Below are 17613 nucleotides of genomic sequence, written 5' to 3' on the forward strand. Positions count from 1 at the left end.
AGACACTCAACTGACTGAGCCACCAAGGCGTCCCATGTTCATATAATATTCTTAATGACATATTGTACACACGTTGTTTAACTGATCAACATTTATAATAGATGTGGACACTTGTTTCTACCCTAGATTTTGTTGCTTCATCAGAATTGTGGCACTTTTAGTTCTCAATAGTTGATAAAAATTTCCATTTTACAAATAAAAAACATTTCTAAGCAAACACATTGATGTACTTTGTATACCTCTGAGGGGAGTTAATACATCATGTTATGAGATCTCTTAAAAAGCTAATAGGGCAAACTCCTATTCTAACTGGTTTTGAGAACCAATATCAACACATTAAAGACATATACAAAGAAATGAAAAGATTTTTAAAACACTATTCTTCTTTATGTATTAAATGTATTGGCTACTTTGAAATTTTTTCTTGCTAAAGTTGTAACCCATAGGGGTGCCTGGGTGGCTCAGTCAGTTAAGTGTCTGACTCTTGATTTCACCTGTGGTCACGATCTCAGGGTCCTGGGATTGAGCCCTGTGTCAGGCTCTGCCCTCAGTTGTGGAGTCTGCTTGTCCCTCTTCCTCTGCTCCTGCTCTTTCTGTCTCTGTCTCTCTCAAATAAATAAATAAATAAAATCTTAAAAAAAAAAAAGTTGTAACTCAAAGATTAAATAAAGCTTTAACTGTGAATTAAAATAATATTTTTGGTTTAGCAGGTTACAAAGTAAAAAGCAAAATATTTCTCTTAACTTAAAAAAGTTTTAATATCTGGGGGCGCCTGGGTGGCTCAGTGGGTTAAGCCGCTGCCTTCGGCTCAGGTCATGATCTCAGGGTCCTGGGATCGAGTCCCGCATCAGGCTCTCTGCTCAGCAGGGAGCCTGCTTCCCTCCCTCTCTCTCTCTGCCTGCCTCACCATCTACTTGTGATTTCTCTCTGTCAAATAAATAAATAAAATCTTAAGAAAAAAAGTTTTAATATCTGGTATATAACTGTATAAGATAAAGAGGTCATATGGTATTACTATGCAAGGTGACTCTGGACATATCAGTCTGAGTTAATAGTTATAAATATTTTAAAATCTCTGTTTTCTTTTTGATTTTACTGCCATGTACACATAATGCCATCACAATATTCTATAAGTTTTGGGATTGTTTTCTCACAAAAAGCCTAATCATTTAGAATTTAATTTTTTTCCACTGATTTTGCTGGTCAGATAAACTAATATCCCTTTGTGTAAGATTACAGAATTGCAAAATTATGTATTCAACATTAGATGAATGATAACAGGTAATGTGCTTTTATAAAGAAATTAGGTTTTTAAAAAATTTTTAGATTTTTTTTAAGAAATTAGTTTTTAGAATGCTACAATTCATAAGGACTTAATTTGTCAACTTAAATTTTAATCTGATTCTTAGTTAATATTAAGACCTTGGCAATAATTAATTTGAGTTAATAGTTGTTGGGATACCTGGACAACATAATTTTAATATACAAAAACTCTTCATTAATATATCATAGAGGAGCCATCATAAACAGTTAAAAGAGACGTACAAGTACCTTTGGGTTAAAGTACTATGTATTTTGTAAAGAGTATAAAAGAGTATGTGATAATAGGAAGATGTGTATGCAAGATAACAGATATATCTGGCAAGAGAAAAAAAGTGAATAATTTTGTCTAACTTCCTAATAATTATTGCTGTGCTTTAAAAATATTGCTTGTGGGCGCCTGGGTGGCTCAGTGGGTTAAAGCCTCTGCCTTCAGCTCAGGTCATGATCTCAGGGTCCTGGGATCGAGCCCCACATCGGGCTCTCTGCTCAGCGGGGAGACTGCTTCCTCCTCTCTCTGACTGCCTCTTTGCCTACTTGTAATCTCTGCCTATCAATTAAATAAAATCTTTAAAAAAAAATAAAAAAAATAAAAATACCGCTTGTAACTATTTATTGCATTTAGATAGAGTCTCTGGAGATTTGTTTAATGCCTTCACTATTTGAGTTAATTGTTAATTATACCTTTATAAACTGATTACTACAACCCGTCCTTTCTAACACTATTGATATTATTAGAATAAAAGAACCAGAGCCCTTCACCTTCTCCTTTAGTGGCTTCTCGTTTCTCCTTATATTTGCCTAAAGGCTTCTACTACAAGCTAAGGAATTAAATTTCCCATGAGAAACATCACAAGAATCTCACTAAAGGACTGTTACACCAGGTACTCCTGACTACTAAATTCAGGACATAAACTTATGGGAACAGCTGGTATTATCACCACAGACAGCCATCACCTAGATTAAACCAAGTAACGAGTCAGGATTTCAGAATGTGTCAGTCCAAGAGCAGACACATGCTTAACCCAAGATCAGTAAAGTAATTAAATAATTATCTCACACTCACCGGACTAAATAAACTGATTTAATTATGGCTAATGTTCTATTTTTAAAGGATATTTTTAAAAACCTCATTTCTTTCTTCTTAATGTATCTCTAGCCCTCAATTTAACAAGTTAAAATCAGAAACACTCTTTAAAAACCTATTTCTAATTGAACCCTCAGAATTAGAAAGAAAAGAATCCTTAATTTCAGTCATAAACTAATAAAGCATCAGGCCAATTTAAAAATGATTCTGTAAATAAATAATAATATATTTTGGTTGGCCTTGTTCTATAAGACAATGATAAAAATGGGTAAATATTACATGGGGTGCGTTAATAGAATTCTTTTTTTTTTAATAAATGGAGTTATTTGCATAGGTCCAATATGAATTGATCCTCTTTTTATTTTTTTACCAGATAAACCTTACCTCTTTCTTATAGATAAACCTAATGTATAACTATGAACACACCAAAAGTTTCATTTTAATTAGGTGTGACAATCCCACTCTTAAGGAAAAAGGACATTTCATGTGTAGAACTGATGTCTAAAAGGCCTCCCAGGAAAAATGCCTGGTATCCACTCTGTGGCTTAGGAAATTCCAGCCTTAGAGCTGTAAAGATTAGGAATTCCTGGCAGGACAGGATCATTAATAATCATAGGATCTCGGAGAAATAGGACAGCCAACAGCTCTAAGTACTGCAAGTAAAAGTTGGTACTGGTGAACCATGTGGTTCTTGGTTCCCAATCTTAACAGAATAAAAAGAGTAACATATTTCTGACACATAAACATAAAATTTAACCTCAGGGCCTTTATTATAATTTATTTATTATATATTAATATACAAAATATATTTGTTATATATTGTTTAGAGGCATACAGAAATGACCTCTGAAGCTTGAAATTGATGTGGTTCTAGTTTTGTTAACCACAAAAGATATATAAAAAATATGTAAAAGGTCTTTAGGTATTAACATCTGTTTTATAAATAGTTTAGCTATGTAGATAGGCTTGCCAAATAAAACAAAAAAATCAAACTAATGACACTAAATCACTAGCTCACTGAGCAAGTAATGTGCTAGAAACTGTCCTCAATGGTAGAAGCTTGGCCACAGGGAGGGGGTGCAGAAACAAGAAGGGCCACGCTGTTCTGCTTCCCATATCATGGGCACCTCACAGGCTGAAGTAAACAAATGGAAATCAAAAAATAGACACCAAATGAAGAAAAAATTCACTCCGTCCCCTGCAATGCAGCTGTTTTCTCATTATGAACATACCAATGTAAATTTCATAAATGGTACTCTTGTGGTTTTTCCCTCTTTAAATACCTGCTGTGTTTGTACTTGAGGAATTCTTATACTCTTGGCAAGTAGGACGTTCTTTTCTAAATGTTTTCCTTTTTGAGTCTTCTTTGGCAATAGTTACCAGAACAGACATGAGTAATAAATACTCTTTGAATGAATAGGTAAATGAAGACCTGAACTTTGTCCCAGAAGAGTCAAGACTACAAATGGCATTTGATAAAGCTACCATCTCAACCACCAAACAAGTCAACAGTTCCTTATGCAATATAATGGGCAGATTTTTTCCAAGAATGTTAAAATTCCTTTCTCCTGATTTACCTTGGTGTCAAACTCTTTTTTCAAATCCTGAGATAAATAAGGATGGTGCAGTTCCTTATCTCTTTTCACCTAGATGTTTATGTATTAATAGCCAAACTTCTGTGCAGTGAGTGAGCACAGTGGTACACACAAAACTGAGGACTGAAGTTTATCTTTGAAAAGTCATTCTTTACATTGCTCATCTATTTAAAGCCAGGATGTTTTTCTTAGAACACATGTATTTTTAATTCATTAAAACAATATAAAAATAAACACTACTTACTGGATCAAAGACCAACATCCTGCAAAGGAGATGAACAGCTTCATGTGTAGCCTGGCTAGACAGGGTATAAAGTACAGGAAGAGATGGCTGTAAGAAATGAAGAATTAAAATATGTGAGTCTCTGTGTACATAGATACAGAATAGAGCCAATTTATTACAAGTATCCAGCTCAAAAGTTGTGTGCATATACATATAACCTCAAAGGGAAGGGGTATTCCCCTCATTAACCAATCTTCAGAAGCAGAAACTGTCACTGACTTCCAGTAGAATATTTTATATTGCAGGATTACCTATTGTAGGTTAGCTCACAAAGGAGCCTGCAAAAAATGAAAGCTAATCCTGTAAATATGGTGCTCCTGTTAGTCTTATACTGTAAATGCTCAGGCAAGAAGGGAATACCAAACATGCCTGGGATTGGGAGGCAAAAATATTTAAAACCACAGGTACGTGCAAAGTCAAGCATGGAGACTGTGCATGTGAACTCTGTCTTACACGTCGCCTATTTCCAACAAAGCCACATAATAAAAACCCAGTAAGAATAGCAGCAAGGTGTCTCAGAATCATCGCGGGAGAATTATTTACCTCATAGAAGTTTTCTGCAGGATCAAGGACTAACAGAGATAAGATGAGATGAGGCTCTAATTCACTAACTGATTGGATAAATCAACATGTGAGAATCCCAGTATTCTTAAGCACAGAAGGAGATGACTGAACTAAATGATCTCTGAAGTTCACTTTAGCTCAGAAATTATAGGAAACTCGATAGGATTATGACAGAAAAAGCAATATATGCACAGAACCCATTTACAATAGGCACTCAAATATTTGTTTGCCAATAGAGAAGTATTTCTTGTTAAAAATATGTAAGTCTGTGGTAGTCCTGAAATTATCTGCATTAGTCAAGGAGTGGCATGTGGAGGTTTTGATTTACAGATTTCCCCTAACAATTTCTTTATTGTGTAAAATGAAGTAATTTATATTTTTTTAAAGATTCTGATTCTTGGTTTGATGTAAATAGCTGGTCCTTTTCAATGGTTTATGCAGGTTAGCACCCAAATTTCAGCCAATTCTTACTGACCAAAATATCTCACCATAAGCAAATCTCTTCTTTCCATTTAAAAAAAACCTATTTTTAAAAAATAATTTTTAAGATTTAATTTTTATAGTGATCTCTACACCCAACACGGGGCTCAAACCCATAAACCTGAAGTCAAGTGTCGCATATTCCATCAACTGAGCAAGCCAGGAGCCCCTCCTTTCCACTTTCTAAGTGAATCTAGTGTTATAGATGTTATAACATCTATAACATCTATGGATGGTGTTATAGCTTAAGGTCAGGGTCAGGGTCAGGAACACTGAGATGAATACTAGAACAGGTGGGTTCCAATTCTAACTTTGCCATCACTACGGCCAAGTAAGTTGCTAAAACCTCAGCCTTCTCTTCTATTAGATTGTACTGGCACAGATCAGCCTACTGACCCAAAGCATTGTTAATCATTTACCATCCACAAAATGCCAGGGCCTGGGTTAGATGTTGGAGTAACAATGATGAATATTGGGTGTTGCATGGGCAAGGAAAACATATGAACAAACAGTTCTAGAGGAGGGAGAATAGAGGACAAATTAGAAGGCAAAATTTGTTAAGACATGAGGACAACTGGATACATGAGGAGCTTGTGAAAATCAAATGAGTGGATGTTAAGGTAACTTGAAATTTTACACCCTCTCCCATCTTATCTTTCTTTATAGAATTACACCCTAACAAACACACTAAAAGTAAGGCTAAGTTTCACCACAGCCTGGAACCATCAACTTATGTTTTCTCCTTTTCTGTGCTGCACGTTCAGAAGGGACACAGAGAAAAAGAAGTCAGTTCTGTTATGCCAATACCTCTCCAGAAGGATAGCCACTAATAATTTAGTTCCTAGCACTGGCTCCATGGGAAAGATGCTGTACTAGAGATGCCAAATATCTAATTCTATTTTCTTCCCCTCTAATTCATCAGCCATTATGGTTGAAACCAGCTGGGCACAATGTATCAGAACTAGATAAGAAGTTCATATTTCTCAATCAAGCACAACAGAATCCATTTGAATGAAAAAACAGAATGCTTAGAAATATGCCCTCAATACTTCATTTGGGAAAAAGTTTTTGTCAATTCCCTCAGCATTCACAGACATTACTTTTTCCCTTCTAAGACATGCCAGGCCATTTTCTGTTCGTTTTGCAAGTTTATAAGCCATGTAGCAATGTAGGAGTGAGTGGGCGCCAGTGCTGACTCATGAGGATGGGAAGGTTTATAAAGAGTCCTCCATTAATGACTATGATTAACTGTCAGTGAAATGAAGCAAGGATGAGCTTCTGGACCTGGGTGAGGGGCCCTAAATGATATGTCACAGTCATCATAAGCCAAGGGCAGAGTGCTGGTCACCACAATAGAGTTGGCTAGGCTGGCTTGGCCATTTGTGTCCTGTCCTGTAAGTTTTTAGCCAGTGGAAAAAAAGCTGTGATCATCAGTCAGCAACGTTAATTAAGTATGCACAATGTGCAGTGCACTATATGGTGAGCACGCGGGGATTATATAAAAGAAATCCCGACCTGAAAAATAATTAGTTTGAATTGAATGAACTCTCTAACATAATCTATTAAATGTAAGATACGGTTCCTGTCAGGAGACAGAACCATTTTCACTTTAATGAAAATATTACATGTATTTCTGTCACAATTAGTTGGAGCAATCTGAAGAAAAAGGAAAATCTAAACCTTATAAGAGATGAACAAAAGGACTAAGGGCTGGTAATAGACTTTTCAATCCTACCAGTAAGTCAGTGCCTCAAAAAGTATCTACTTTCTTCTCTTCTTTTAAATATTTCATTATTTTAGAACAAGTGAGAAAAGGAGAGGGGGAGGGAGAGAATCTCACACAGAATCTGTGCTGAGCGCAGAGCCCAATGCGGGGCTTGATCCCACGACCCTGAGAAGATCCTGAGATCATGACCTGAGCTGAAATCAGGAGCTGGCGGCTTCACTGACTGAGCCACCCAGGTGCCCCATGTATCTACTTTATTTTTTATTTTTTTGTTTTATTTTTAAAGATTTTATTTATTTATTTGGCAGAGAGAGACACAGTGAGAGAGGATACACAAGCAGGGGGAGTGGGAGAGGGAGCAGCAGGCTTCCTGCTGAGCAGGGAGCCTGATGCAGGGTTCAATCCCAGGACCCTGGGATCATGCCTGAGCAGAAGGCAGACGCCCAAACACTGAGCCACCCGGGCGCCCCTCCCAAGTATCTACTTTAAAAGATACTTGGGTCATGACAACTAAGATTGCATTCATCCAAAGATTCTGAGTTGTAGAAAAGAAACAATAAAAAAAAAAAAAAATACAGAATATCACTCCCTCTTCACTCATAAATCAGATTTCAATCTCTCAATTCCAAGGATGGGCATGTGACCCAGGCCTGGCCAATCAAATGAAATATTCCCCTGAACACCTCTGACTGACTCTGGGAAAGATACAGGTTCTAAAACAGAAGATAGCCAAGGGACTGGCTAATCCAACACACACATACCCACCCCAGTCCTCTTCTCCTTTACCTACCTTTATTACAGAAGATAGGAAACACTCATTTTTTTTTTTTTTTTTTTTTTTTTAAAGATTTTATGTATTTATTTGACAGAGAGATAGAGCACAAGTAAGCGGAGAGGCAGGCAGAGGGAGAGAGAGAAGCAGGTTCTCTGCTGAGCAGGGAGCCCGATGCGGGGCTCGATCCCAGGACCCTGGAATCATGTCCTGAGCCAAAGGCAGTTGCTTAACCAACTGAGCCACCCAGGTGCCCCAACACTCATTTTTTTTTAAGCTTGTTTAACATCTGGGAGGTTACATATTACACAGTTCTAGACAATGACATAGAAGAAGAACCTTGCTAGGCAGGCTTCTGGGAAAATATCCTTTCCTAACATAAGGGACAGCTACCAACTAGTGCTCCCTCTTTCCTCCACTTTCTTGCTTTGAATGTGAATATGATTTCAAGCTACAGTCATTTTGTGGCCAGGAGGAGATAAGCTAGAGGGTATGAAATCAATATTCTACAGATGGCAGAGCAGAAAGAAAGAAAAAAAACCCTGGGTCCTTGATGACGTAAAATGAGCTGCTATACCAGCTCCAGACTGCAAACCTCTGGGCTTCTTGATATGAGGAAAAAATGAACTCCTATGTCTTTAAACCATAGTAAGCAAGATTTTCTATTGCTCATAACCAAACATATTCATAACTGAATCAGAGACCTTCCAAATATTTTTCTAGATCTGTTTGAGAAAGTTCTTTCCTGAAGGATTGATATGCTAGTAGAACATAGGTCTGGACCACTGGTTGCATTTTACAAACACACAGGGGAAAAGAAAGTTTGTCTGAAAATGAAGCCAACACACAGGAAAACAAAATAGAGAAGAATCAGATTCCTGGCTCGGAACATCACTTGACTACTTAAATCCAGCAAAGACTGAATCAGCTTTAGATCAACAACTTCATATGAAAAGTGCTATGAACCAGTAAGTTCCCTATTTTGCTTAAGCCAGTTTTAATTGAGTTTCACCGAAAAGAGTCCTGACTGATAAACTGTATGGGAGTATGTGTGTGTGTGTGTATATACATATATATATTTTTTTAAAAATAAGATTTTAATTTATTTATTTGACAGACAGACATCACAAGTAGGCAAAGGGGCAGAGAGAGAGGGGGAAGCAGGCTCCCCGCCGAGCAGAGAACCCAATGTGGGACTCAATCCCAGAACCCTGAGATCACGACCTGAGCCAAAGGCAGAGGGTTAACCCACTGAGCCACCCAGGCACCCATGGGAATATGTATATTAATCAACCACACAAGAAAATTAATTTGAGACAGTAATCTGTACTCTAAGAAAATAGCCAATTAGATTCTCCTTTTGTATATGTATGGTTGTATTTTTTAAGAAGTCCCAACAAACAATAGAACTTATTTTTGTTTATATAAATATATATAAATAAATAAAATATGTCTGGGAAGATATTCTCACATTAATCTAGAGGTGACTGGGACAGTATGGGGGTAGCTATGGATGACTAACTGTAAAATTTTTATTTTACATATACTCACATTACTTGCATATGTATAAGTGAAATTAATAAAAAAAAATCTGCTGTGAAAGTATATGTGTCAGGCAGTGTATACTGGCTAAGAACGTAAGTTTTAGAAGTAGAAAAACCTACATTTGAGATCTGGCTTATGACCTTAAGCTTATTATTTGACCTCAGTAATCCTATCTCCTGTTTGTAAAAAGGAACAAATGGTATATTATAGGGCTGTGAGGATTTAATGAACTAATGTAGTGATTGGGACAGTGACTAGTATATAGCACACTTCTAAATATTGTTAGAAATAATTATTAATAGTAAAGATGGCTATTTCCATCTAACTTTAAGTAGCTACTTAAGTGGGATCTACTTGAAAAAAGTTTTTCTTTTTATAGTCCAAACTCAAAAACTTGTATTGAAATTTTAGAAGTATTCCTCATGAGTTTATATATAGTTTATCTAACTCCTATATCCAGTAATTTAGTATAAGTACAGTAAGGTATATCTTGCCCTGGGAAGACCTCCAATAGCTTAAGCAGTTTCATTAAGAATTCTGAGTCCTGGGTGCCTGGGTGGCTCAGCGGGTTAAAGCCTCTGCCTTCAGCTTTGGTCATGATCTCGGGGTCCTGGGATGGAACCCCGCATCGGGCTCTCTGCTCAGCAGGGAGCCTGCTTCCCCCAACCCCCCGCCTCTCTCTTCCCCCACCCCTCTCTGCCTACTTGTGATCTCTGCCTGGCAAATAAAGAAATAAAAAATTAAATAAAAAAAGAATTCTGAGTCCTTTCTAAAAGTTAGAGGCTTTTTCTCTGTGCATGCTTTTTTATCTCATTTAATTAGTAATGTGTTAATACAGCTTATTCGGCCTTGTTCATGTAGTTATCTATAAATTTATCTATAGGTTTTTGTAAAGAACTTTCATCATGGTAGCACATTAAAAGGACTGAACCTTATCTAATGCCTTTTCTGCATCAATTGAGATAATCATGATTTTTCTCATTTAAAATGTCAAAATACGGGGCACCTGGGTGGCTCAGTGGGTTAAGCCGCTGCCTTCGGCTCAGGTCATGATCTCAGAGTCCTGGGATCGAGTCCCGCATCGGGCTCTCTGCTCAGCGGAGAGCCTGCTTCCCTCTCTCTCTCTGCCTGCCTCTCCATCTACTTGTGATTTCCCTCTGTCAAATAAATAAATAAAATCTTAAAAAAAAAAAAATAAAATGTCAAAATACATTATTAGATTTTCTGTAGGTGAATCGTCTTTGGATCCCTGGAACAAACTCCATTTGATCATAATGTTGTATATATTAAAAAAAAAAAATCACAAGCTACAGCTATACCATGTTAGGGTGGTAACTTTAACCGGTAATATTTATTAATATTTATTAAATGTTTAGAATGCCAGACACTATTCTATGCTTCCTGGCATGCACTATCTCTTTATCATCATAACAATTTAATGAGGTAGGAACCATTTTTATTCCCTTTTTATAGAAGAATGAACTTAGGCACACAGAGGTTAAATAATTTACCCAAGATCACAAAATGAGTTACCAGTTGAGGCAGGATTCACATTCAGTCTGTCTGAAAACTGTAGCATACAACTCCCGGGACACCATCAACATGCTGTGCACTGCGCTAAGCCTGACACTGCCACCGCAGCCTGCACTCTTCATCACTACAGACCAAAGAAATAAACGAGCATATATCTGGTGTGGGACACTGAGCTAAGAACTATGCTCTTTGCAGAACAGTCATCATGTACAGAACTACACAAGCTATGGTGTCCATACTGGATTTGGGACCAAATTCATCTTTTAAAGTTAAAAACAAAACAAAACAAAACAAAACCAAGTGGCTACATACCAATATACTTGGGCATGGGTATGTATGTGTCTTCCGATCTCAGCTCTAAACAGGTAGAACATGAATGGAGATACCTTCAAACAGCTCTAACAGGCCAACAAGAGGCATAAAAGATAAGCATCATGGGGTACGGAAAGGAATAGAGAGTGGAAAGGGAAAAAGTAGAGTCTGAATGATGGTCTAAGTAAAGAGCTTCAAGGGTCTGCTAACCTTTCTTGAGAGCACTAATGGTATACAGATCAACTAGCAAATGTAGATGAAAACCTAAAGTTCTAAACTGGGGAAAAACTGGAACTAAGTAATATGTTAAGTTCATTTACCTTTAATTATATATGGTAGGCATAACTTACTCTATACCAGTCTACCTGGGTTACTGCTCAAAGACCATGAACAGTTGACTCAGGAGACCATTTCTAGCCCTGGTTAAAAGCATCTAAAGATAAGACTTAAAAGTTTTGGGGTACTTGTGTGGCTCAGTTGGTTAAGCATCTGCCTTTGGCTTAGGTCATGATCCTGGGATCAAGCCCCATATCTGGATCCTTCCTCAGTCAGTTTCTCCCTCTCCTTCTGCCCTTCCTCCCTGCTTGTGCTCTCTCTCTAATTAATAAATAAAATCTTAAAAAAAAAAAAAGACTTTAAAGTTTTGTGCAAAGTGTATCTAGCCTTTGAGGAAAAATGGTTACCTAATTTGTTTCCACCCTACCAGTCTTCTCTTCAAAACCAAAATATTCTAGTAGCTGATTTATATTTAGTGGTAGCTGTGGTGCTCTCTTAAGACCATCACACAAAACTTAATAATAAACAAAATAAATTCTAAGAGGCATTCTTGTTAAGAGGCCGGTTCATGTAAAAATGTGAAGGAAAAAATTCTGCTTAACATCTTAACCTACTTAACTAGTTAAATAAACATAGGACTTTAAATTTTCCTTTCTTCCCTCCTTTGTTTTATTTATTTTTTTTTATTTTTAAAGATTTTATTTATTTATTTGACAGAGAGAAATCACAAGTACACTGAGAGGCAGGCAGAGAGAGAGAGAAGGAAGCTGGCTCCCCGCTGAGCAGAGAGCCCGACACGGGACTCGATCCCAGGACCCTGAGATCATGACCCGAGCCGAAGGCAGCGGCTTAACCCACTGAGCCACCCAGGCGCCCCTCTTCCCTCCTTTGTTTTAGACAGTAATATGATACTTAACTATTTTTTAATTAATTGAAAATTTAAGGTTTTTACAACTAACAGATTTTTTAAAAATTTCTAGAAGGAAAAGGACTCACTTGCCAGGAATGCTCAAAGGAGAACACAGATACCTTCGGTGCAGTATGTTACCATTTTGGCAGGGAGGGAGGAAGGCAGGGAAGAAACTCCTTAGGAAGCCTTGCTCTCTCAGCTGCACTTCAGCAGCTCTGACACAAAGGATTAATTAGCTGGCAACCATTAGCAATAGTTAAAATTCCTCTAGAGATGGAAGGGTGGCACCAGGGTATGTGATCTTAATCACATTTCATTACTGGCTACATTTAGCCAGGAAAGATTTACTGACCTAAGGTCAGGGAAAGAGGAAAATTATTTTGCTAGTTCCAAGGACACATTTACCATGAAGTATTGATAAATTACTTTAATATTCCTGATAATGGCCAATAAATAGAACATAATAGATCTTTTGAGTTCCTTCCATTAATACAGAACCTTCCTCTAGGATAAGACTTACTGTGTGCTCTTCTAAGAGAATTAGGGCTCAAATTATTTCACAGTTTATAAATTAAATACAAAAGAAAGATATAACCAACTGGGGGTTATTTAAAATACCAGCATTCACATCTCTGTTTTTCTAGTTCTGACTGGTTTTAGAAGAGAACACACTTAACCCATTGCCCCCTCCCTATGATGTAAAAATGGGAGCTTTGGAGTCACACTGGAATTAGAGAGAGAAACTGCAGGGGCAAGGCACAAGGCCCTGCCTAAATATCTGGCTGCTAATTTGAGAGGAGTATCAAACTCTTGTCTGTCATTTGGTCATTCAGATTAATCAGATGTAATGATCAATCAGAGCATAAAAATGACTAATTTATTTTTAAAGATTTTATTTATTTATTTGACATAGATCACAAGTAGGCAGAGAGTCAGGCAGAGAGAGAGGAGGAAGCAGGCTCTCGGCTGAGCAGAGAGCCTGATGTGGGGCTCGATCCCAGGACCCTGGGATCACGACCCCAGCCAAAGGTAGAGGCTTTAGCCCACTGAGCCACACAGGTGCCCCCATAAATGACTAATTTAAAAGAAACCAAGGCAGAGCCCATGAAAATTAGATGCCGAGTCTTTCTGTTCAAGCCTTCTTTCTGTTTCAGTTTGCTGTTCCTAGGAAAACTATTTCCCTTGCTCACTCTTCACATCAGTAAGCTGTTCTGTCCAAAGTAGATTAGGAAAAGTTCTCCTAAAAAAATGCTGCTTATGTGGAGATAAAAGCCATCTTCTTGTCTTTCTCAGCAGTGACTGGTTACAAGCAATATTGATCAGTGCAAATCTGGCAATCTCTTCTTCATACTTCCTTTCTAAAAGCTCAAACATGGTTCTGTGTGAGTGGTTAAGAGTGCAATAGAATCAGCCTCATACTCCTGGTTGGAATAAGAGAAACCAGGTATTTTGGCTCAGTATTCAGAAAAGACATCTTGATATACATGGCACTGAAGTGAAAGCTCCACCCCAGTAACTTTTCCCAGACAAATCAAAGACCAGGAGACAAAATGCCAGGAGTCATTTCTTAGCAACAGTGCTACAGAAGTATTTACTCTCTCCCACAGCATTGGGAATGATGATATTTTATTTGGTTTAACAAATATTTAACAATTTCTTATTTATGACTGTGACCTAAAAAACTAAATAAAACCTGTAAGTCATGTTTTTGTTTAAAAAGTCTCAAGTCATTATTCTATTGGAAGAGAAGTCCTGCCCAGGTGGTTACCAACTATAGGCCCCGCCCTCTCATTTACCTGTTTATGAGGGCCCCTGAGTATATGCGCCTTAGCGCCTTCACAAGCCGTCCTCATTGCTTCCAGCGATGGTGTGCCCAAAAGATCCGTGATCAAATCCAGCTGCAAGGAAACATGAAATACAGACACAGATAGTAAGAGCTCATGGAAACAACTTTCCGTTACTCTTAAATCACTGCCCTTAAAGACAAGGAACAAATGTAAACAATGAAATGAAAACAAGCCTTTAAGGTAAGTTCTAGATTAACTAATAGGAGCCCCTACTTTCACTTTCTGGACATTAAAAAAGCCAGAAAAAAATGTTTTTACTAGGAACCCATAGGACAGAAATTAAATGCGTTTTGGCAAGCAGGGCATTCTAAGGTTATAGAAATAAGAATCTGCATGTACCTGCCCTGGGTCTTGATAAGACAGTATCTATGATCCTTGCGGGGTAAACTGCTCTTTTGCACATGGCTAATGACTCTTCTTTTCAAACAGTTAATGAATGGATTCTGATGCTTCAAATGGATTCAGGCTCATCAAGGAATTAATCCATAAATCAGGCAGATGTGACTCAGTAAATACTCAGAACTTTTACATCTGAAATGAAAGCTAAGCTATTGATGTTTGGGCCTATACACATCATTTACATTCTAGTTATTCTAGAAGTCTCTTACACTGGCAGAAAATGGTCATTCTTAGAAAAAATTGTAACACTGCACAAGACCACCTTAGTGAGCTGAGCATGACAGAAAATGGTCTTCTCAAGTTTTGGTAGATAGGAAACCACCTTCACAATTTTCTGTGGTGTGAAAACTATTCTAACTTCATAACCTAATTAGCAATAACATGTCATTCAGATTCCTCCAGGAGGGAAAATTCTTACCTACAGAATACTTCTTTTCCTTGTACTGGGATTGCCTGATATAAAGCCCTATTTTCTGCACTTATCAAAACTATGAAGTTTAAGGTGCCTGGGTGGCTCAGTTGGTTAAGCAGTTGCCTTTGGCTCAGGTCATGATCCTAGGATCCTGGGATTGAGTCCCACATCAGGCTCCCTGCTCAGTGGGGAGCTGCTTCTCCCTCTCCCCTTGCTCCTCCTCCCTGCTCATGCACTCAATCTCTGTCAAATAAATAAATAAAATCTTAAAAAACAAAAACAAAAACAAAACACCAATTAAGTTTAGACAAGGATCACTGCCCTCCAGGATAACGGAGATGATCAAGCAGCTGTATTCCCCAGAAGATTTCTATACAAAGCTTTTTGGGAAAAGTGTGTTGGTTATACTTTTAGACCTCTAACAACAACTACCACAAAGGTAGAAGAGAATGACTGGCTCATGAAAACCAATGGGAACATTCAGAAAGTTGTCTAAAATGGGTAAGATCCATGGATGAGAAACATTTTCATGAAGTCTCCTAGGGTTTTTATTTCTTAGAGATACAGAGAAAATGTTACCGAAAGTAACTACTTCCATTTAGAAGTTAGATTCTTTTCCCACTTTATGTCTTGATTTCTCATCCTAAAATATACTGATGATAGAAAGATGCGAGTTCTCTGTCAGTGGCTACATCAGACTGGCAAACTCAAGACCCTATGCATTTCTCTGGGAAATAAGATAGCTGAATCCTACCTACGCCAGTTGCTTCATATATATAAGAATATATATATGTATTTTTCCAAGCAGCAATCCAAGATCCTTGTTCAATATACAGGAATTGAACAACTCCCCATTTTTTAAAGATTTATTTATTTGAGGGATGCCTGGGTGGCTCAGTTATTAAACATCTGCCTTCGGCTTGGGTTGTGGTCCCGGGGTTCTGGGACAGAGCCCCGCAACAGGCTCTCTGCTCAGAGAAAGCCTGCTTCTCCATCTCCCACTCCCCCAGCTTGTGTTCCCTTTCTTGCTGTCTCTCTCTCTGTCAAATAAATAAATCAATCTTAAAAAAAAAAAAAAAGATTTATTTGAGAGAGAATAAACATTTGCGTGTGTGCGTGCGCGCATATGCACACACACACACACACACACACACACACACACACACACACAGGGTGGGAAGGAGACGGAGAATCTTAAGTACGATGTGGGGCTGATCCCACAACCCTGAGATCATAACCTGAGCTGAAGTCAAGTCGGATGCTCAACTGACTGAGCCACCCAGGTGTCCCGAACAGCCCCTTAACTTTTTTTTTTTTTTTAAGATTTTTATTTATGTATTTGACAGAGAGAGATCACAAGTAGGCAGAGAGGCAGACAGAGAGAGAGGGGGGAAGCAGGCTCCCTGCTGAGCAGAGAGCCTGATGCAGGGCTTGATCCCAGGACCCTGAGATCATGAGCTGGGCTGAAGGCAGAGGCTTAACCCACTGAGCCATCCAGGTGCCCCAACCCCTTAACTTTTATTTAAGCTTTTCTTTTTCCTTTTTTTTTTTTTTCTTTAAAGACTGTACTTATTTGACAGACAGAGATCCCAAGTAGGCAGAGAGGCAGACAGAGAGAGAGGGGGGGAAGCAGGCTCCCTGCTGAGCAGAGAGCCTGATGCGGGGCTTGATCCCAGGACCCTGAGATCATGACCCGAGCTGAAGGCAGAGGCTCAAACCACTGAGCTAACCAGGCACCCCTATTTAAGCTTTTTCTGTATGGTAGACATGTCTCATGTCCAGACATGATGGGTATTACAGGTAGTCCATTAAAATCTACTTTCTAAAAAAACTGAATAGTAAAGTGGGTACTGTCAATAGTACCCAACATTATTAGTATATATGATAATTTTTTATCACCAGGATCAATTTTTAAGATGTAAACTTGATAAAAATAGACTGAATGTATAGCAGAGAAATAATTTCAAATGCTGATCATAGCAGATACAGTTTCTAATGTATTAGTTAATTCTTTTCTAGAAGAGCATAAAAGAAATTACTCCATTTTGGGTCAAGTGCAGGTATTATTTACAAAGATACACAGTAGTCAGGGTGATTTTTAAAAATGTGATCAATCAAGTCATAAACACTTCCTTGCTCAAAACCTTCATACAGCTTTCCATTACACTTTGGACAGAATGAAATTCAAAGTCCTTATCCAGTCACCATGGTCAGGCTCTCTCTCTCTCTCTGACCTGGTCTCCTACAATTTCTCCCTGGATCATGCCATCCCTCCAACAGGCCACATTTGTTCCTGCCTCAGGAGCTGAATTATATTGGTTGTCCTTTTCCTGGAACTTACCCAGTATCTCGCTCCTTCATTTCACTTGAGCCACTCTTCGAATGTCATCCATTCAGAGAATCCTTTAGCACTAATTTGCCCTAGCATCATTTCCTATCCCTAACCTGGTTCAATTTTTCTTCACAGAATTTATTATTACTTAGCTTTATATTTATTTGTGTACTTATTTATTTTCTGTCGCATGTGAAAGTCGCACAAAGGCGAGAACTAA

At 38.0% G+C, this 17613-nt stretch overlaps 1 protein-coding gene across 1 annotated transcript in view; it reads right to left on the bottom strand.

Annotated features, from left to right (window-relative positions):
• NLK (nemo like kinase) overlaps positions 1-17613 on the bottom strand; it is a 176621-nt gene that overhangs the window by 7662 nt on the left and 151346 nt on the right. Inside the window, exons 7-8 of the mRNA XM_082707137.1 lie at positions 14200-14301; positions 4247-4333 (exon numbers count right to left, since the gene is read on the bottom strand). Of these exons, the coding sequence (XP_082563263.1) occupies positions 4247-4333; positions 14200-14301 (189 nt within the window). The remainder of the gene's footprint in view (positions 1-4246; positions 4334-14199; positions 14302-17613) is intronic.

Source organism: Mustela nivalis (assembly GCF_964662115.1).
Source record: "Mustela nivalis genome assembly, chromosome: 17".
Classification (NCBI taxonomy): Eukaryota; Metazoa; Chordata; class Mammalia; order Carnivora; family Mustelidae; genus Mustela; species Mustela nivalis.